General features: G+C 42.3%; 1 protein-coding gene across 2 annotated transcripts in view; it reads right to left on the bottom strand.

Annotated features, from left to right (window-relative positions):
* The window catches only part of LOC126267158 (uncharacterized), a 77,449-nt gene extending 56,544 nt beyond the window's left edge, over nucleotides 1–20,905 (bottom strand). For both annotated transcript variants that reach the window (XR_007548964.1, XM_049972104.1), the window contains exon 1: nucleotides 20,722–20,905. Coding sequence is in view for 1 of the 2 variants with exons in the window: in XM_049972104.1 (XP_049828061.1) it covers nucleotides 20,722–20,876 (155 nt within the window). In the remaining variant the exon portion in view is untranslated. The remainder of the gene's footprint in view (nucleotides 1–20,721) is intronic.
* Nucleotides 20,906–23,143: the final 2,238 nt, after the last annotated feature.

Here is a 23,143-nt window from a genome sequence, read left to right as displayed (position 1 = left end):
TCGTCTCACGCGGTCTGCACGTCCAGCACGAACGCTGGTCCAACTGAGGCGCCAGGTGGAAATGGCATGGCAAGCCGTTCCACAGGACTACATCCAGGATGTCTACGATCGTCTCCGTGGGAGAATAGCAGCCTGCATTGCTGCGAAAGGAGGATATACACTGTACTAGTGCCGACATTGTGCATGCTCTGTTGCCTGTGTCTATGTGCCTGTGGTTCTGTCAGTGTGATCATGTGATGTATCTGACCCCAGGAATGTGTCAATATAGTTTCCCCTTCCTGGGACAATGAATTCACGGTTTTCTTATTTCAATTTCCAGGAGTGTATTACAAGGCTGTATCAGTCAGTCATCCAGACCGTTGCCCCTGCAACTATTGAAAAGGCTGCTGCCCCTCTTCAGGAACCACACGTTTGTCTGGCTTCTCAACAGATACCTCTCCGTTGTGGTTTCACCTACGGTACGGGGGCTGCGCTGAGCCTCCCCACCAACGGCAAGGTCCATTGTTCACGGAGGGGGGGGGGGGGGATGGGGAAATGACATTACTATAGATGCAATATGGGCTTCACTTCCAACGAGACGTAACTACCAGTGCAAATTTAATTTAAAACAGCCACAATTTATAAACAGATAGTCTTACTAATGTTACTTCGCATTTCACTTGATAATGGCAATGAGGTGAAATAGGCCGGTCTTGTAAAATATTAAAACAGTATATTACCTTATTGAGGCTGGTTTGGAGCATTTACTTCCATAAAAACAATTTAGTTTAGCAACCGAAACATAATCGAGCTCGGCTGGTCCTGGCGGAGGTTCGAGTCCTCCCTCGGGCATGGGTATGTGTATTCGTCCTTAGGATAATTTAGGTTAAGCGGTGTGTAACCTTACATCTACATACATACTCCGCAATCCACCATACGGTGCGTGGCGGAGGGTACCTCGTACCACAACTAGCATCTTCTCTCCCTTTTCCACTCCCGAACAGAACGAGAGAAAAATGACTGCCTCTGTACGAGCCCTAATCTCTCTTCAATTATCTTTGTGGTCTTTCCACGAAATGAAAGTTAGCGGCAGTAAAATTGTACTGCAGTCAGCCTCAAATGCTGGTTCTCTAAATTTCCTCAGTAGCGATTCACGAAAAGAACGCCTCCTTTCCTCTAGAGACTCCCACCCGAGTTCCTGAAGCATTTCCGTAACACTCGCGTGATGAAACCTACCAGTAACAAATCTAGCAGCCCGCCTCTGAATTGCTTCCATGTCCTTCCTCAATCCGACCTGATAGGGATCCCAAACGCTCGAGCAGTACTCAAGAATAGGTCGTATTAGTGTTTTATAAGCGGTCTCCTTTACAGATGAATCACATCTTCCCAAAATTCTACCAATGAACCGAGTCCCACTTCATATCGCTCTGAAATGTTACGCCCAAATATTTAATCGACGTGACTGTGTCAAGCGCTACACTACTAATGGAGTATTCAAACATTACGGGATTCTTTTTCCTAGTCATCTGCATTAATTTACATTCATCTATATTTAGAGTTAGCTGCCATTATTTACACCAATCAAAAATCTTGTCCAAGTCTTGTTGTATCCTCCTACAGTCACTCAACGACGACACTTTCCCGTACACCACAGCATCATCAGCAAACAGCCGCTTATTGCTATCCACCCTAACCAAAAAATCATTTATGTAGATAGAAAACAACAGCGGACCTACCACACTTCCCTGGGGCACTCCAGATGATACCCTCACCATTGAGGACAACGTACTGGGTTCTATTACTTAAAAAGTCTTCGAGCCACTAACATACTTGGGAACCAGTCCCATATGCTCGTACCTTAGTTAGGAATCTGCAGTGGGGCACCGAGTCAAACGCTTTCCGGAAGTCAAGTAATATGGCATCTGTCTCATACCCTTCATCCATGGTTCGCAAAATATCATGTGAAAAAAGGGCGAGTTGCGTTTCGCAGGAGCGATGCTTCTAAAGCCGTGCTGATGCATGGACAGCAACTTCTCTGTCTTGAGGAAATTTATTATATTGGAACTGAGAATTTGTTCGAGAATCCTGCAACAAACCGATGTTAAGTATATTGGTCTGTAATTTTGAGGATCCGTCCTCCTACCCTTCTTATATACAGGCGTCACCTGCGCTTTTTTTTTTTTTGTCGCTCGGGACTTTACGTTGGGCAAGAGATTCGCGATAAATGCAAGCTAAGTAAGGAGCCAATGCAGTAGAGTACTCTCCGTAAAACCGAACTGGGATCCCATCAGTACCTGGCGATTTATTTATTTTCAAACCCATTCAGCTGCTTCACAACCCCAGGGATGTCTATCACTATGGCCTCCATACGGGAATCTGTACAAGACTCAAACAGCGGTATGTTTGTACGATCCTCCTGCGTGAAAGATTTCTCAAATGCTAAATTTAAAATTTCAGCTTTCGTTTTGCTGTCTTCCGTTGCCAGACCAGACTGATCAGTGAGTGACTGGATGGAAGCCTTCGACCCGCTTACCGATTTTACGCAAGACCAGAATTTCCTTGGGTTTTCAGCAAGATCTTTTGCTAAGGTATGACAATGGTAGTAGCTGTATGCTTCGCGCATCGCTCTTTTTACAGCAGCACGAATCTCTACTAACTTTTGCCTGTCCTCATTCACCCGATCTTTCTTGTACCACGAATGCAACTGCCTTTGCTTCCTGAGCATTCTCCGAATTGCGCTGTTAAACCACGGTGGGTCTTTTCCGTCCGTAACCCACTTTTTCGGCACATACTTGTCAAATGAGTGATTTACAATGTGTTTAAAATTTACCCATAATTATTCCACGTCCATCGACCGGAAGTAAATGAAGTCGATTCATTTACTAAGCGGGATGCTAACAACTGCTTATCTGCTCTTTCTAGTAAGAATACTCTCCTAGCCTTCTTGACTGACTTTTTAACTTTCATAACCATAGTCGTAATGACAAGAGCATGATCACTAATCCCTGTCTCAACACTGACGCCGTCGATGAAGTCTGGTCTGTTCTTGGCTACCAGATATAAAATATTTCCATTACGTGTTGGCTGTCGATGTAGCTGCTCTAGACAGTTTTCGAATAATGTGTTCAAAAGTAATTCACACGACAGTTTGTCTGTACCACCTGCAATGAATCCATAGACATCCCAGTCTATACTAGGTAGGTTGAAGTCGCGTCTGACTAATGTAGCATGATCCGGGTACTTCTGCGATGCAGAATGTAGACTCCCTTTGAATGATTCTAGAACCGTCAATGTGGTAAACAGTGGCCAGTAATAACACCCCACAATTAACTTTATTTCCCCTAGCCCTGTTAAACGTGTCCAGATAACTTCACAATCACACACTACTTCGACCTCAGTAGACACAATATTTTTGTCAACTGCAATGAAGACACCATCTCCTACGGTGTCTAATCTGTCTTTCCGATACACGTTCCAACCCTCACTAAATATTTCAGGACTTCCTATCTCAGGGTTCAGCCAGGTCTCAGTCCCGAGAATAATTTGCACACCACACGCTTCCTGGAGGGCAGTAAATTCAGGAACTTTATTCCGAACACTCTGAAAATTTACTGCTAATATCTTGATAGCTGAAGTGTCTTTACACTGAGAACGTCCTGATTTCCCTGCCTGCATGTCGACTGGTGAGTGTTCATCAGAACACCTCGCACTACTGCCTAGCCTAAAAAAAACCCATGCGCACGCCACAAGTACTCTGCTACCCGAGTAGCCGCTTCCTTTGTTTAGTGCACCCATGACCCATCTAGGGGCGTCCTACAATTCACTACCCAATAGCGCAAGTCTAGCAATCTGCAGCCAAGACCGTCACAGAGTCGACGAAGCCTCTGGTTGAGACCCTCCACTCGGCTCCAAAGCAAAGGACCCGGATCCACTCTGGGAACGATGCTGCAAATAGAGAGCTCTGCTTGCACAACGCGTGCGAGGCCAACGGTCTCCACCAAATCCGCCAGCCGCCTGTACGAACTGAGGATCGCCTCAGAACCCAAGCGACAGGCATCATTGGTGCCGACGTGAGCAACTACTTGCAGACGACTGCACCCCGTACGCTCGATAGCCACAGGCAAGGCCGCCTCCACATCTTGGATGAGGCCCCCGGCAGACAAACCGAGTGCACGTTGGATTTCTGTCCATTCATGTACACTATTTCCCTAAGGGGCTCCATGACCCACCTAACGTTGGAGCTCCCAATAACCAGCAATCCTTTGTCCCCGTGTGCCTGCTCGGGCCCTGCTGAAGGAATGGCCATCTGCCCACTGACAGGATGAACGGTCGAGGCCAGCCGGCCAGCCTCCACATTGGCCCTCCGACTCGAGCGACGCGAACGCGTTGCAGTCCGCCACTCACCCGTAGGTGAGAGCGGCCCCATCGCGCCGGGTACGCTAGAAGGTGCCTCGGCGGCTGAGTCAGCGTACGCAGCAAGTGACACCTGGGGTGTCTCAAGCGACGCCCCAGACCCTCCGTCGTCGCTGCACCTCGAGGCAGCAGCCTGCAGGCGGCTGACCGTGGCCAACAGCAAGATCAGCTGCTCGAGAACCGCGGCCAGTTCCTCCTGCGCCCGCACACAGCAACGCACACACCCTACCCATCCTACTGACAATATCTAACGACTCCGCGAATTTATACTCAACGGCTATCAATAAGCAATATTACTCCTCTCAAATACGAGAATACGCAAGGCGTTTATGTAATTAAATATGCAAGCGCACGAACACTCGGAAAGAAATTAAGAATCAAACTACAAAACAAATATGAAAGCTAAATATGCGACTCGCTGCTGCATTGATGCTTCACCAGCGGCTGCTCAAGGCTCACAAGCACAAGCAGAAGGCTTAGGGACTGGCGACCTTAGCAGTTAAGTCCCATAAGATTTCACACACATTTGAACATTTTTTAAACATAATCGAGCTCTTTTGTTTCATTCCCTCAGAAAATTTCAGTTCATCCCTTACGGGGTAATAACCTCAGGTTGGTAAACACAAACGCCGAGGATTAAATAATCTTGGATTTAATATTACTGAGAGCAACAAGAAATACTGTGACTTTAGCTATAACTATAGCTGTAGCTCATAGTTTTCTTGGTTATCGCGTTATTCCCGGTAAATGGTGGAGATTTATTGATGTGGCGACGGTTTCAGCACAGTTCTGCGATCAAGATGAATGCGAACCCTTTTCCTCATAGTGCCCTTATCGAGGAACCAATCCGACTTCCTGATGCGCAGATTGCCAGCACAAAATCAAAAGTCTGCAGTATATGAGGCCGTCATCAGAGCTCCATTGCCCCAAGGACACCTCTCCTTGCTGTAAAACGGAATGACAACAGTAATTTGCTGTTTGCCTATGGACACAGAAGACTTGTGATGACTTGCAGAACACTCGGTTTTACAGCACTGAGTTTTTGTAGAGGACTCTGAAGAACACAGTCATGTTGACACAAGCATTTGTATTTAATCTTTAGACTCGCCGAAAAAAAAAAAAAAGTATTTTCTGTGCTAGAGGACTGGACAAGAGTGCGAAATTTTAAGTTCAGAGTATGTCCTCTCCAGGAATTGGGACCTTCTAAACTATGTAGTGTAACACAGCGCCACATTCAATTATCATACTACTAACTCTTTAGTTGAGTTTCGGTGGCTGCACTATAGTGTGACAGAAGATTGCCTTGGTTTGATTCTAGGCAGTTAAAATTCGACTCATCTGGCCAATTTGGAAGTGGTTTTGGGAGATTTCCTGCGTTAGTGTAGTCACGTAGTACCCTTGGCATACATTTTACGTAACCAGCTCTCAAAATACTTACTGTATTGTTCAATAGAAAGCGTGGAAATAATGAAATAAATCCGTTAAAGTTATCAACTGCCACGTTTTGTAAGCAGACAAATAGCTGTGGACGGCAACAAACTTGAATAAGCCTTTCTTAAAGTTTATTGGCTATAGCATCACTTTGATGAGTATCGGTTTGGAAATTTTGTTGATTATTTTTGATGATATCCAAAATTCTCTCATTCGTTCTGACTTTTTTTCTATTTCAAAATTTTAATTTTCAGTTTGAACAGAACATAAGGAAGGATAATCGATAATTTTTTAAATATTTTCTAGCTTTATTTCAAAACTCGTTGGACACTCTTGATTTAATTATATGCGGATGTAATTTCAGATCGTTACATCAAAAAGGTGGCATCCACATTCATATTAAGAACATAAAAACGCCGTATTTCGCATAAATTATTCAGGTATTTCATTTTCCGTGCATAAAAGTAATCTGCTTCAAAAATATACTAAGAGGACCGCTATCAACTGTTCGAGATGCAATACCTTTTGTGTACTTTTTGGTTGGTGCATGATACGTTTTCAAACTAACCGAAACAGTTATATCAAAATTTTATAACATTTCACCCTCTTGGAAAAATGTCTGTGGAGGCTCATGGGTATACACGAGGCAAGTTGTAACCCTCTGTAGTTAGATTCCTCCGAATTGTGGTGTGCAACATGGCGGTGTGTAACGTAATACGCAGAACGTGCCGTAATCGAATTTCGAATTCGAAGAGTTCGTCCACACACGCAGCACCCTCTCCTTCAGCATGCCTATGCCAGACCAAACACGAGTGCGGCGACATCTGCAACAATTCAATGGCTTCGATTTACGCTCACGGTCATCGACCACCCTTCACATAGTCACGATTGGTCCCATCCAATTGTAAGTAGGCTGTTTAGGTTTTTATATTGGTAACGCCTCGTAGCGCTCTGTATGAAAATCCCTGGCTGTGCTATGTGCAGTCTGTGGCTAGTTTGCATTGTTGTCTGCCACTGCAGTGTTGGGCTGTTGGCTCTTAACAGCGCGTAGCGTTGCGCAGTTGGAGGTGAGCCGCCAGCAGTGGTGGATGTGGGGAGAGAAATGGCGGAGTTTTGAAATTTGTAAGACTGGATGTCATGAATTGCTATATATATTATGACTTTTGAACACTAGTAAGGTAAATACATTGTTCGTTCTCTATCAAAATATTTCATTTTCTAACTATGCCTATCAGTAGTTAGTGCCTTCAGTAGTCTGAATCTTTTATTTAGCTGTCAGTAGTGGTGCTCGCTGTATTGCAGTAGTTCGAGTAACGAATATTTTTGGTGAGGTAAGTGATTTGTGAAAGGTATAGGTTAATGTTAGTCAGGGCCATTCTTTTGTAGGGATTATTGAAATACTGTGTGTCAGTTTAAACACAGTCATGTATAGTATTTCTAAGGGGACATTTCATATGGTGACCCTACCAGGATACCTCACTGGAATCTTCTGATTTTTCTTGTAGTGTGTGCAATTAGTGCAGCCTTTGTTTATTGCTAGCACGTAATTGTAGAGAGAATTTCCTTTGTAGTTGTAGTTTTTAATTCTTGTACAGTATAACAGTTGTGGCATTCATGTAGATTTGCAACAAGTATTTCACAGCTGTGCTTGCAACTAACGAGATATTATTTTCAATGTTATATTAATGTGTTTTCTTGTTTTGCTCTTCAAATTGTTTTTTTCTGTGATGTCATGTGAAATATTGTGAAAATAATGACGTGTGAAAAAAGTAATACTAGGCTACAAAGTAAACTGAGAAATGACAGTGAAGACAAAAGTAGTGTGTTAGCGCCGCCGAGTAATGAATTAACTAATGTTCAAAGTAGTAATTTGGTAATTGTGCATAGGGAAATGGAGCGGGCTGCAAATAATGGTGTAGGCAGTGAAACAATTAGTGAACAAGGAAGCATTATTGATCAATCGGTCGGCAACAGCTTGCCTCAGGATTCCGAAATGACAGGACACAATCTTGCAAATACTGTAGATTCAGGTTTTGCGTCCTCGCCATTTTCTCAAATAAGTCAAGAGACATTTTCTGCTTTTCAAAATGCGAATATTGCCGGTTCAAATGCATTGCCGAATAGCACTGAGGAACATGTTTCAGACACCAGTGCATTGTTATTACAATTAATGCAACAAATGGGACAAAAGCTTCAAAAGTTACACACAATAGAACAAAATCTTCAAAAGTTAGACACAATGGAACAACACCAGAGACAAACGCAGCAACAGTTAGACATAATGGAACAAAATCTTCGGAAGTTAGACACCACACCTGAACAAACACGTGAAGACTCAACTACTGAGTTACAAAACATTGAATCGAAATGTCAAAAAGTCTGTAATGACGTAAAAACACAAATTTGTGAGCATTTTCAACCTATTTTTTCGCGGCATGAAAATGCATTACAGAATCATGAAGCAGCCATAAAAGAACTGCAAACTATTGTTCATGAAAATCATGAGACCTTGCAAGCTAAAATTGACTCAGTTGCATCTACTGATTCAGTTACGCAACTTGCAAAACTCGGGAAAACAAAGGACACACTAGATATTCTGAAAATTGGTTCAGGAAGACACATGGAGGAAATTAGTTCATTATCAAAGAAAGTAGTCAAACTTTCGGATCAGCTAAATCATTTATCTACAAAGGTAGAGGATGATCTGAATGACACAAGACCTGTAGCCTTCACTGACACTGAAGAGTATGCACAAATTAGAAAATTTAAACAAAATCAAATCAATACACAGTACAAAAGAGAAATCCGGGAAGTACAAGATCAGTTGGCACAAGTAATACAAGAATTACATATTTCAGAGGAAACTCGCGCTCCAGTACGGAAAGAGGGACACAGAAATACGGAACAACCACAAAATAATAACACAGGACACTTCGGAAATTATGAAAGAAATTGGCAAGGCGCATTGAATTTGGCGATGGAACCTCCGAAACGATGTAACAATGACTGACATGCGACTCGCCGACATGACGATTTTGGCTATAAGCTGTTTATTACTACACGTAAATTCAAAACATTTAAGAATTCATCCACAAGCGTGGCTTCATCAATTCTCTCATTGTTTTCCTCGCAACTGGTCATTAGAGCACAGATTAGAATTTGTGTGTGGCTATTTAGAGAACAAACCAGCTGAGAGAATGCGATCGGTCATTCACGATTGTCACAGTGAAGGAGAATTTTATCATGCCTTCCTCTCAGCATATTTGTCTCAAGCTACACAAGACCGAGTAAAACATAGCATAATAATGATGAAACATTTCAAACAACCTGAATTCTCCCGTCTTGTGAAATATTTTGAAGACATGTTGCACAAGAATCAGTACCTCTCAAACCCATACAGCCCCTCAGAACTCATCCGCATTTGCTTAATCAAATTACCTGAACATTTACGACATATTATTTTGGCAGGACGTTGCAAAGACGACATTGAAGCTTTTCAGGGACTCTTACAAGAATTAGAAATTGACACTGACAATCGCGGAGCGCGAAAACAGGAACACAACAATTACAGGTCACATCCGTCACAATTCCGCCATGAAAGAAATAATAACCACCTGCAGAGTAATAGTTACTGAGAAAGATCGCATTTCCGTAGTAATGAATACAAGGTGCATTCAAGTTCTAAGGCCTCAGATTGTTTTTCTCCGGATTGGAAAGAGATAGGAAGATGTGCATTGTTTTAACATGAGGCACCGCGTTCATTGTCAATACGTCCCAGAGATGGCAGCACCGTACAGCAGATGGAGTTTTACCGCCAGCGGCGAGAATGAGAACTGTTTTAAATACTTAAAATGGCGACGTTTTCCTTACTTAAACAGCGTGCAATCATTCGTTTTCTAAATTTGCGTGGTGTGAAACCAATTGAAATTCATCGACAGTTGAAGGAGACATGTGGTGATGGAGTTATGGATGTGTCGAAAATGCGTTCGTGGGTGCGACAGTTTAATGAAGGCAGAACATCATGTGAAAACAAATCGAAACAACCTCGGGATCGCACAAGCTGGTCTGACGACATGACCGAGAAAGTGGAGAGAATTGTTTTGGGGGTTAGCCGAATGACTGTTGCACAGATCGCCTCCAGAGTTGGCATTTCTGTGGATTCTGTGCACACAATCCTGCATGACGACCTGAAAATGCGAAAAGTGTCATCCAGGTGGGTGCCACGAATGCTGACAGACGACCACATCGATGCCCGTGTGGCATGTTGCCAAGCAATGTTGACGCGCAACGACAGAATGAAGAGGACTTTCTTTTCGTCGGTTGTGACAATGGATGAGACGTGGATGCCATTTTTGAATCCAGAAACAAAGCGCCAGTCAGCTCAATGGAAGCACACAGATTCACCGCCACAAAATTTCGTGTAACCGCCAGTGCTGAAAAAATGATGGTGTCCATGTTCTGGGACAGCGAGGGCGTAATCCTTACCCATTGCATTCCAAAGAGCACTACGGTAACAGGTGCATCCTACGAAAATGTTTTTAAGAACAAATTCCTTCCTGCACTGCAACAAAAACGTCGGGGAAGGGCTGCGCGTGTGTTGTTTCACCAAGGCAACGCACCCGCACATCGAGCAACAGTTTCTTCATGATATAAACTTTGAAGTGATTCCTCATGCTCGCTACTCACCTGACCTGGCTCCTAGTGACTTTTGGCTTTTTCCAACAATGAAAGACACTCTCCGTGGCCGCACATTCACCAGGCGTGCTGCTATTGCCTCAGCGATTTTCCAGTGGTCAAAACAGACTCCTAAAGAAGTCTTCGCCCTTGCCATGGAATCATGGCGTCAGCGTTGTGAAAAATGTGTACGTCTGCAGGGCGATTACGTCGAGAAGGAACGCCAGTTTCATCGATTTCGGCTGAGTAGTGAATTAGAAAAAAAATCGGAGGCCTTAGAACTTGAATGCACCTCGTATGACAGAGATAACCATAGAAACAGACAATATGGGAACCAAAACAATTATTATCAAGAGAGACAGAATAACTTCAGACGCAACAGTTCAGCGCGCAGTTACGATTCAAGGAGAAATTCTCCACCACGTGACCGACAAGAAAGAAACTATGGAATCTACTGACATGACGACAGACGATATGATCGTAACGACAGACCTGAATTGCATCAGAACTGGCGGGATTCAAACAGGGCGGGGCCCTCTCGACAAGGTTGAATTTGTAGAAGTTAGGTCTCCAAATCCCAATAACGACGCGCGCCAACAAAGAGACAATAGGCAATGACTCATACCGCTGGCAGCCACAAAACGTACTTATGAAACTGATGACGCAGCTGCCGTAGCTAGTAATTACGTAAAAATGGAAGACATTAGGGACATCTTATGCCAGGAACACGACGTAAAACATAACAACATTGCATATCCTGTGATTCACGTTACAGTAAATGACGTAAAATTTACGGAAGTACTTGACTCTGGCAGTCCCATTTCAGTAATTAGTGAAACAGCTTTTAGCAAATGCAACAAATCGAACGATTGCCACACACTTCCGTTACGTTAAGATTAAATTACAAGGTGCAATCTTTGGAAAAAGTGTAGATGTACGCCAACAAACCAACTTAGAATTCTTTTGCCAAAGCCACAGCTTCTCTATGAACTTTCTTATTGTTCCATTATTGTCGACGTAAATTATATTGGGACTAGACTTTTTAAATGAATACAAAGCAATCTTAAACTTTCACGATGCTGAAATAAGTTTAGAGAAAGAAGGTAAGTCAATAGCTTTGAAATTTGAAGATTGGCTCTCAAACCAAGACGAAGAAATTAATCGGCTTTACCTCCTGTTAGACAGCAGTTCGGAATTGTCGACGGAACTTGACACTAACAATCACTCCGCAAGTACTGACAGGGATGATACCGACGGCGCATTTGATACTAATGAGTTAATTCAGAATAAAGTTCAAACAATTGAAAATTGTAATGGCACTGGGAGGCAGGACCTATTTGAGATTTTACAAGTATATTCCACAGTTTTTACTCACTAAACAGGAACAATCAAGGGATTTCAATACCAATTTCGTGTTCGTGGGCATACTAAATTTTGTGTTAGACCATACGTAATTCCGGCACATTATAGGGACCGTGTTAGAACAGAAATACAATCTATGCTTGACGAGGGCATTATTGAGCCTGCAGTAAGCTCATACAACCATCCATTACATGTTGTTGAGAAGAAAAATGGATCGATCAGGCTTGTCTTAGATTCGAGACAAATCAATACTATCATCATTCCTGAAACAGACAGGCCACAAACGTTGGAAGAACTTCTTCAAAATTGTAATGGTGTAAAAGCGTTGTCTTCTATTGATCTCAGATCCAGCTTTTATCAGATCGAACTTCATCCAGAATGTAGAAAATACACAGCTTTCCTTTGTTTCGGCGTTTGTTATCAATTTCGGAAAGTTCCTTTTGGTTTGATCATTTCTTCGGTAGCATTCATTCGCGGGCTAAATACCATATTACATGAGTTCTTAAAACGTCACATCACCTTATTTGTGGACGATATTCTGATAGCAGAAGCCTCATGGGAACAACATAATCGCATCCTCAACAGCGTGTTACATATTTTTGCAGAATCTGGAATTACAGTTAACTTGGAAAAGTCTGAGTTCGGTAGGACAAAGGTGAAGTTTTTAGGATATATTATTTGTTCTGAAGGGATTCAGCCAGATCCTGAAAAGTTATAAACAATCAGATCCATTCCAGTTCCATCCACAAAAAAAAAAAAAAACAAGTCCGAAGTTTTCTAGCTCTCCTAAATTTTTACCGTCGTTTTCTGAATATGCTAATCCTAGTTGCACCAAAACTTTGTTATCTCACTGGAAAAAATACTATTTGGAACTGGGATGAACAAGCAAAGTTGGAATTCAATTCTTTGAAAGAATCGCTACTTAACGCGCCAGTACTAGCTCATCCAGATCTGTCACAAGATTTCTGCCTTAGCACGGATTCTTTTGAAGTCGGTCTTGGTGTCCATTTATGTCAAGAAGCCACAGAAAATGACACTACTGTTCAGAAAACCATTGCTTTTGCTAGCCGAGTACTAACAAAATCTGAAAAAAATTATTCCGTTACTGAATTAGAAGCTTTAGCTATTGTTTGGGCATTTAACAAATTCCGTTTCTTTCTTTCTGGTAAGCACGTAAAAGTATACAGTGATCATCGTGCATTACAATTTCTTATGTCTTCAAAATTAAATCATGATAGGTTAAAACGTTGGGCATTGTTTCTAGAAGAATTCCACTTCACAATAGTCTACATTCCAGGCAAGGAGAACATTGTTGCGGACGCACTGTCACGCGCACCGGCTGGGCTTGAGAAAAGTAACACAGAAGGCAACCTCGAAAATCCTCAGGGGGTACACGCCTACTTTGTGTACCATGTGTCTGGCAAGCACAAGGAGCCCCAGCTAATATGGTATTTGCTTATGCAACTTTACACATCGGTACCATATTTCTCTTACACATAAATTACACAGCTACCTGATCATTTAACTAAGAGAGAGAAACATTTATTTTACTACATCAGTGACATGTTTACGTAATTACACCGTTGGATAACTTCACGGTTACGAAATTAAATTTTGTCTGTACTTTGTGAACTGTTCATATTTTTTCGGAACCATTGTGATGCTATGAGAGCTTTAAATGATTTATTTGGTATGGGATCCTGATTTTTAAAGTACGTTTGAGGTAGATGACACTTGTGACATGAGCAGAGAATTTTTTTTTTAGGTTTTGAAATTATTGGAGGAAGCTACGACGATTTTGAGATTTGGCTGAGGTTTTATGGTGTTATGATAACGATGTGTATTATGATGTTGAGGTATGTTTATGATCAATAAGATGATGCTGCCGTATATGGGGAATTTGATTATGTTACGTATTTCTTATGATGAAATATGAAAGAAGTGTCGACGAATGTGTATATGTATAGTAAGGTAAGGAATAATCAGTAGTGGTTAGGGACTCTGATTTGTGGCAAAGGGTGTTGGAAACCAAGAATCGTACTTTAAGAGTTATGAAATGTGTGTAAATGTGTGAATGTATTACAATGCCGACGAAAACTTTTTGGACACTGTTCTATTAATAGGATTTTGTTTCTACACATTTGCAACACAAATTCTTGACCTGTGAAAATTTTTATATGAGACTGTCACTGTAGGAGAAACTGCTGTCGTAAATATTTCGGAAAGAAAGTTCAGTAACCTTGACATAATGCGTTTTGAGCGCCCAGTTGAGAGATAGTCATCTGACAAAATAAAGCCATTAGGTAAAAAAAATGGCCATTATCGTCGCTGTTGACATTTCTTTGTAGAAAGCATCGCAAATACGTCACACTCAAACTTGAAAACATATGATTACACTGTGGAGCTCTTAATTTATGATATTTATTAAAATGCCAAATGAAATGATGAGATACATTTTACATCTATTGTCTTTCTAGTTGAGAGATTTGCTCATTTTGTTTGTCTGTCTACAGACCCAGTAAAGAATAATTTTATGATCTACTTCCAAAAACAACGACATTTCCACTTCACAGGAATTGCATACATAATTTTTGTCAGTGACTTGGTAACTTGTCTGCTAGAGAAAGTTACAGTGATGCATCACTCTAGTGTTAAGATGTGACATAGGTATTAAACATGGCCATTTTTACTGTAATATTTTTTTCTGCTTGAGCATTGTCATGTTTAGATAAAAGTTATTGCATTTGCTGCTGCTGCTTGCCAGGCATAATGTTTCTGAATTTGACTTTGTATTACTATGTTAAGCCAGTTTTACTATGGATTTATTTTTCTAGTTTGCTGTGCATTGCCTTATATTAGTTGTAATATTGCATTTGCATTGCTAATTTATGCTGCTTGCTTTGCCAATTTGCATTTTTTATCATTGCTGTTTCTGTTAATTGTTTTGTGCTGCTGCATTGCCTTGTCCCTTAGTTTAGCACCTGAGCTCAGTAGATTTAAGTTAGCTTAAGATGGGGTAGGCTATATAAGAGAATGAGTTGTGATGAATTGGAAGAAATGCATTGAGAAGCTATAAGAAAATAGTTTGGCCAAAAAAGGATTTTGAAAGAGGATATGAACAAAAAAGTAGGGTTTAGGGACAACAGGTTTAGGTAGGATTTTCTTGGAAATAAATGATGAGGTAAGATAATGAAAAATAAATAATGAGGTAAGAAATATGTGAACATATAAATACAGAAAGCATGCCTGGATAGGATTTTTTTGGTGGAAACAAATGTTGAAATAATACGGAAGATCTATGGAATGAAGTTTAGGATTGGACTGATGTATATGTTTATATCAATTCTTTTGTAAAGCCCCTTTTACTACAAATGTTATCTGTATTTTTATGTTCTTTAATGATGTATTTTGTACTTTTGTTATTGTATTCTTACGTTATAAAATTGTAATTGACACCAGTAATTAAGTAACTTGTAAGTTACATTTCACTGCACACGTTTCTGTTGGTCATAGTATATGGACAATATGTGAGAAATAGGGACTGATAGTGTTTGCACGTGTGTTAATAATTCAGCAAGGGACTGGTTAACAGCATTGCTGGTGCAAAGGACAAGTGGTGGTTTATGGACTTGCTAAATTGTCCACAAGACTCTTCTATGGTGATTGTGCACCTGCACAGTCGCAACTGCTAGCCATCTCTACAAGGACTACAGTGGGTCTGCACCTCTGGTGGCCCATTGATACCGTAATCTCTACGAGGACTATAGTGGGTCTGTCCTGCGATGACCTACCTACCAATATTCTTCAAAACTTCGACTGACTCTGCTGTGGGTTTGCTCTGTTGTGCCCCAGTACCTGTCTGCATGTCGAGTCAGCACTGTCTTTCCATTGGAAGGACGACACTACTTCGTCAAGACTGCATGGAAATCCACTACTTCCGTGTGCATTTTCTTTTACTGCTTTGACTTGAGAAGAACACTGCTATTTTACTGTGATGAACGATCAGGACTGTCTTTATGGACTGTGAGAAAATTTTCGCTTTGACCAACATTGTATCAATAAGTGTGTGCATTTGATATCTTTGTTATGGTAATAATGAAAAATTTTATCAAATCACTATTGGCCACTGCCCAAAACAATTTGTAAAATTTTTTGTGGGGAGCATGGGGGCTATGTAATTAGGCTGTTTAGGTTTTTATATTGGTAACGCCACGTAGCGCTCTGTATGAAAATCCCTGGCTGTGCTGTGTGCAGTCTGTGGCTAGTTTGCATTGTTGTGTGCCATTGCAGTGTTGGCTCTTAACAGCGCGTAGCGTTGCGCAGTTGGAGGTGAGCCGCCAGCAGTGGTGGATGTGGGGAGAGAAATGGCGGAGTTTTGAAATTTGTAAGACTGGATGTCATGAATTGATATATACAGGTATATTATGACTTTTGAACACTAGTAAGGTAAATACATTGTTTGTTCTCTATCAAAATATTTCATTTTCTAACTATGCCTATCAGTAGTTAGTGCCTTCAGTAGTCTGAATCTTTTATTTAGCTGTCAGTAGTGGTGCTCGCTGTATTGCAGTAGTTCGAGTAATGAAGATTTTTGGTGAGGTAAGTGATTTGTGAAAGGTATAGGTTAATGTTAGTCAGGGCCATTCTTTTGTAGGGATTATTGAAAGTCAGATTGCGTTGCGCTAAAAATATTGTGTAAGTTTAAACACAGTCATGTATAATATTTCTAAGGGGACGTTTCACAATTTTCACAATTATCTTCCCAAAACTTGAAGAACAGAGGTGAGGTTATGGCCCTGTCACCAGAGTCAAACATTTTACACTGACGATATCAACAAACAGTTCTACATCTACATCCATATTCCGCAAGCCACCTGACGGTGTGTGGCGGAGGGTACCATGAGTACCTCTATCGATTCTCCCTTCTATTCCAGTCTCGTATTGTTCGTGGAAAGAAGGATTGTCGGTATGCCTCTGTGTGGGCTCTAATCTCTCTGATTTTATCGTCGTGGTCTCTTCGCGTGATATACGTAGGATGGAGCAATATACTGCTTGAGTCTTCGGTGAAGGTATGTTCTCGAAACTTCAACAAAAGCCCGCACCGAGCGACTGAGCGTCTCTCCTGCAGAGTCTTCCACTGGAGTTTATCTATCATGTCCATAACGCTTTCGCGATTACTGAATGGTCCTGTAACGAAGCGTGCTGCTCTCCGTTGGATCTTCTCAATCTCTTCCATAAACCGTATGTGGCACGAATCCCACACTGGTGAGCAATATTCAAGCAGTGGGCGAACAAGCGTACTGTAACCTACTTCCTTTCTTTTCGGATTGCATTTCCCTAGGATTTTTCCAATGAATCTGTCTGGCATCTGCTTCACCGACGATCAACTTTACATGATCATTCCATTTTAAATCACTCCTAATGCGTACTCCCAGATAATTTATGGAATTAACTGCTTCCAGTTGCTGACCTGCTATATTGTGGCTAAATGATAAAGGATCTTTCTTTCTATGTATTCGCAGAACATTACACTTGCCTGCATCGAGATTCAATTGCTAGTCCCTGCACCATGCATCAATTCGTTAGAGATCCTCCTGCATTTCAGTACAATTTTCCATTGTTACAACCTCTCGATATACTACAGCATCAACTGCAAAAGCCTCTGAACTTCCGATGTTATCCACAAGGTCATTTATGTACATTGTGAATAGCAACGGTCCTAGATACTCCCCTGTGGCACACCTGAAATCACTCTTACTTCGGAAGACCTCTCTCCATTGAGATTGACATGCTGGGTTCTGTTATCTAGGAACTCTTCAATCCAATCACACAATTGGTCTGATAGTCCATATGCTCTTACTTTGTTCATTAAACGACTGTGGGGAACTGTATTGAACGCCTTGCGGAAGTCAAGAAACACGGCAGCTACCTGGGAAACAGTGTCTATGGCCCTCTGAGTCTCGTGGACGAATAGCGCGAGCTAGGCTTCACACGATCGTCTTTTTCGAAACCCATGCTGATTCCTACAGAGTAGATTTCTAGTCTCCAGACGAGTCATTATATTTGAAAATAATACGTGTTCCAAAATTCTACAACTGATCGACCTTAGAGATATAGGTCTACAGTTCTGCACATCTGTTCGACATCAGTTTTTGAAAACGGGGATGACCTGTGCCCTTTTCCACTCCTTTGGAACGCTACGCTCTTCTAGAGACCTACAGTACACCGCTGCAAGAAGGGGGCAAGTTCCTTCGCGTACTCCGTTTAAAATCGAACTGGTATCCCATCATGTCCAGCAGCCTTTCTTCTTTTGAGGGATTTTAATTGTTTTTCTATCCCTCTGTCATCTATTTCGATATCTACCATTCTGTCATCTATGCGACAATCTAGAGAAGGAACTAAAGTGCAGTATTCCTTTGTGAAACAGCTTTGGAAAAAGACATTTAGTATTTCGGTCTTTAGTCTGTCATCCTCCATTTCAGTACCATTTTGGTCACACAGTGTCTGGACATTTTGTCTAGATCCACCTACCGCTTTGACATACGACCAAAATATTTTAGGATTTTCTGTCAAGTCAGTACACAGAACTTTACTTTCGAATTCATTGAACGCCTCTCGCATAGCCCTCCCCGCACTACATTTCGCTTCGCGTGATTTTTGTTTGTCTGCAAGGCTTTGGCTACGTTTATGTTTGCTGTGAAGTTTCCTTTGCTTCCGCAGCAGTTTTCTAACTCGGCTGTTGTACCACGGTAGCCCTTTTCCATCTCTTACGATCTTGCTTGGCACATACTTATCTAATGCATATTGTACGATGGTTTTGAACTGTCCACTGATCCTCAACACTATCTGTACTCGAGACAAAACTTTTGTTTTGAGCAGTCAAGTACTCTGAAATCTGTTTTTTGTCACTTTTGCTAAACAGAAAAATCTTTCTACCTTTTTTAATATTTCTATTTACGGCTGAAATCATCGATGCAGTAACCGCTTTATGATCGCTGATTCCCTGTTCTGCATTAAATGTTTCAAATAGTTCGGGTCTGTTTGTCACCAGAAGGTCTAATACGTTATCGCCACGAGTCGGTTCTCTGTTTAACTGCTCAAGGTAGTTTTCAGATAATGCACTTAAAAAAATTTCACTGGGTTCTTTGTCCCTGCCACCCGCTATAAACGTTTGAGTCTCCCAGACTATATCCTGCAAATTAAAATCTCCACCCAGAACTATAACATGGTGGGGAAATCTACTCGAAATAATTTCCAAATTTTCCTTCAGGTGCTCTGCCACAACAGCTGCTGAGCCAGGGGGCCTATAGAGAAATCCAATTACCATGTCTGAGCCTGCTTTAACCGTGACCTTCACCCAAATTATTTCACATTTCGGATCTCCGTCAATTTCCTTCGATACTATTGTACTTTTTATCGCTATAAACACGCCTCCCCTTTCACTGTCCAGCCTGTCTCTGCGGTATACATTCCAATCTGAGTTTAGAATCTCATTACTGTTTACATCTGGTTTCAGCCAACTTTCTGTCCCTAGTACTATGTGAACAGTGACCGTTTATTAAGGAGAGCAGTTCTGGGACCTATCTACAGACGCTCCTGCAGTTTACTATTACCACATTAATATTGTTATTCCCTGTTACATTTTGCCTATTACTACCTTGTTCTGTCTCAGGAGGCGTCTTGTCGGGCCTAGGGAGGGAATTCTCTAACCTAAAAAACCCACATGTGCACTCCACATGTACTCCGCTATCCTTGTAGCCGCTTTCTGAGTGTAGTGCACGCCTGACCTATTCAGGGGGACCCTACGTTTCTCCACCCGATAGCGGAGGTAGAGAAATTTGCACCCCAGACCTCTGCAGAATCGCCGGAGCCTCTGATTTAAGCCTTCCACTCGGCTCCAAACCAGAGGACCGCGATCGGTTCTGGGAACTATAATACAAATAGTTAGCTCTGATTGCACCTCGCGAGTGAGGCTTTCTGCCTTCACCAACTCCGCCAACCGCCTGTATGAACTGAGGATGACCTCTGAACCCAGACGGCAGGAGTCATTGGAGAAGACATGAGCAATAATTTGCAGTGTGGTGCACCCACCGGCAGGGCCTTCTCCATATCTTGGATGAGAACCCCCGGCAAGCAGACAGAGTGAACACTGGCTCCTTGCCCGACCTTTCTGCTATTTCGCTAAGGGGCTCCGTCACCCACCTAACGCTGGGGCTCCCAATCACTAATAAACCCCTCCCCAGTGTGCCTGCTCGGACCTTGCTCAAGGAGCGGCCACATGTCCACTCACAGGCAGAGCGGGCGATGCAACACGGCCAGCCTCCATTTTGACCCTCCGCCTCGTACACCGCGAACGCCGCTGAACCCGCCACTCCCCTTGGGTAGAGGGTGGCCCAACCGCGCCCGGTACCCGCCTAAGATGTCTCGACAACAAGGACCGTGGGTGAAGCATGTAACACCTGGGGTGTACTATGCGACGCACCAGACTCCCCACTGCCGCTACACTCCTGAGGCAGCAGCCTGAAGACGGCTGACTGCGGCCATCAATACGTTCAGCTGTTCGCGATCAGTGGTCACACATCCTATCCATCCTAAGAAATCAACAATTTACTGTAGAGAGTTAATCAACTTTTAACTAGACTGCTAATTCACTTAAGGCGGCTGATAGCGGACTAAACTGTGGTTACTAGATACTTCTTGTTGAAACCAATGAAAATAAGCATTACCTGTCTTTGGAATGTATTCAAAACAAACACGAAATCTGTGGAACACTATTACTAGTACTCGAAAATCAAAGCTTCCTAAAAGCAAAAACACACGGAAGAGGAAGTGACAAGTAAGAAAAATGAAGTTAATACTTACATTAACGCAGCTCGCTGCACAGCAGATGTGAAGCAGACGGCAGTTACGACGACACTGGCACTTCCGTTAGGAGAAATGTGTTCGTCGCCAGGGTAACCAAACTGTGAAATTAATATGTAGACATTGAGAATAAAGATGGTGAATGTTAATAACATCTGTTTTATTTTAAAAGCTTTAAGAATTTTCACATAAAAAATTCGGAGGCATTACTTTTCAGCACTCCCTCGTACGACAGGACTCCAGGCGTATCAAAGGCACTTTGAGGGAGGAAGCGTACGCCTTCCTCCCCTCCCCCTTGCCTCTCTGAGGTGAAACTAAACGAAAATCAAATGGTAATTTTTTGTAATCTGCGAAAAGTTAGGCAGGCACATTTAGAGCTATGGTCAGTAGACTTAGTCAGTTACTTCCGTATTCCCCAAGCCACCTTACTAATACTTGTGCGCTCTCTCTCTCTCTCTCTCTCTCTCTCTCTCTCTCTCTCTCTCTCTCTCTCTCTCGCTCGATTTGTGCTCACCAAATATTAGCAGGGTTTCCCGGTCTGTTACAATATCAAGTGTTTCACGTGGCCCGTACAGTTCAGCACTATCTGCTTTGCCCCAATTATCCACAGCTTGACACTGCAGCTATAAACTTGACAGAGAAAGTAGAGAGAATTTCTGCGTCAATCGATTTACTTGATAAGCAAAAAGTATTTTGATGATCACCCATCAACTTCAGGTGATAGCCTAAACAGATGAAAGTAACTGACAAAGTTTTATTTGCTTAGGCGACAAAAAGTGGGCTTCCATGGCCCGACTTTCATCAGAGACAAGGGTATCGTTAGGAGCGCCACAGGGAAGTGTGGTACAACCGCTGTTGTTCTCTATATACATAAATGATTTGGCGAACAGAATGGGCAGCAATCTGCAGCTCTTTGCTGATGATGCTGTGGTGTACGGTAAGGTGTCGAAGTTGAGTGACTGTACGAACTTACACAAAAGTTCTAATTGGTGTGACGAAAGGCAGCTAGCTGTAAATGTGGAAAAAATATAAGTTGATGCGAATGAGTAGGAAGAATGAACCTGTACTGTTCGATTACAGTATTACTAGTATCCAGCTTGACGCTATCGAGTCGTTTAAATATTTGGGCGTAACGTTGCTAAGCGATTTTGTTGGGTCTTACCCACTCATCTCGTATAGGGTACCTAAGGAAAGCTGCGTTCTCGAAATGCTATACAACAATTCAAGCAAATAACATTAGTAGTTTTATTTCTATAAGGAGATTGACAATACTTAACTTGAATGTATAACAGTGTTGCAGTGATGGCGATATGTAACATAATTCAGAGTCCTTGGCTGTATGCAATGATTCTGCAAATTAGACATACGTCACTATAAACTGAACTGTGAGTACCGGTCTACAACTGCGCCTATACTGACCATTATGTCCGTAAATGGAGCCGACATGATCGGCCGAGGCTGGCAAGAGCGGCGCTTGTATTCACTTATTGCAGGGGGCGCTCCTGTCATGGTGCGGTCCTAATCAGCGCACCACTGGCTGACGTCGTCTCACCACCTTAGGTCTTCCGTTCTTTATCTTCGTTCCGGCGCTTGTAGCTACCCCAGAACAGATACGAAATGGGACGAGCATGTGAGAACTGTGGTAGAAAAGGCGAATGGTAGACTTCGTCATATTGAGGCAATTTTAGGAAAGAGTGGTTCATCTGTAAAGGAGACCACATGTAGGACGCTGGTACGATCTATTCTTGAGTATTGCTGGAGTGTTCGGGATTCGTAGCAGGTCGGATTGAAAGAAAATATCGAAGTAGTTCAGAGGATGGCTGCTAGATTTATTACTGGTAGGCTCAAACAACATGAGTTACGGAGATGCTTCAGGGACTCAAATGGGAATCCCTGGAGGGAAGGCGACGTTCTTTTCGAGGAACACTATTATGAAAATTTAGAAAACCAGCATTTCAAGCTGACTGCAGAACTATTCTGTTCCCGCCAATACACATTACGTGTAAGGACCACGAACATAACATTTAAAAAATTTGGACTCATACGGAGGCATATAGGCAGTCGTTTCTCCCTCGCTCTCCTTGTTGGCGGAACAGGAAAGGAAATGACTAGTAGTGTTACGGGGTACCCTCCGCCCCGTATAGCACGGTGGCTTGCGGAATATCTATGTAGAAGTAGACGTAGATGTACTTGTTGATGTAACGAGTCCTCTAGAGCCAATGCTAGCATAGCTTTCCTCGAATTTTTCCGAAGATTTATATAAGCGTGCATCATTTAGTGGACACTGGTATATGATTCTGTTGACGTAACCGTCATAAATAAAGCTGCACGTACTTACATAGAACAGAGGTATCTTCCTTGAATGTTTCCCTTTTTCTGATAATTTACTTTTCTTCCATATCCATGTGGAAATTTTCTGGCA

The sequence above is a fragment of the Schistocerca gregaria genome, chromosome 4 (assembly GCF_023897955.1).
Source record: "Schistocerca gregaria isolate iqSchGreg1 chromosome 4, iqSchGreg1.2, whole genome shotgun sequence".
NCBI lineage: Eukaryota > Metazoa > Arthropoda > Insecta > Orthoptera > Acrididae > Schistocerca > Schistocerca gregaria.
The sequence above is the reverse complement of the archived record's forward strand: the minus strand, read 5'-3'. Positions and strand labels throughout refer to the sequence as shown.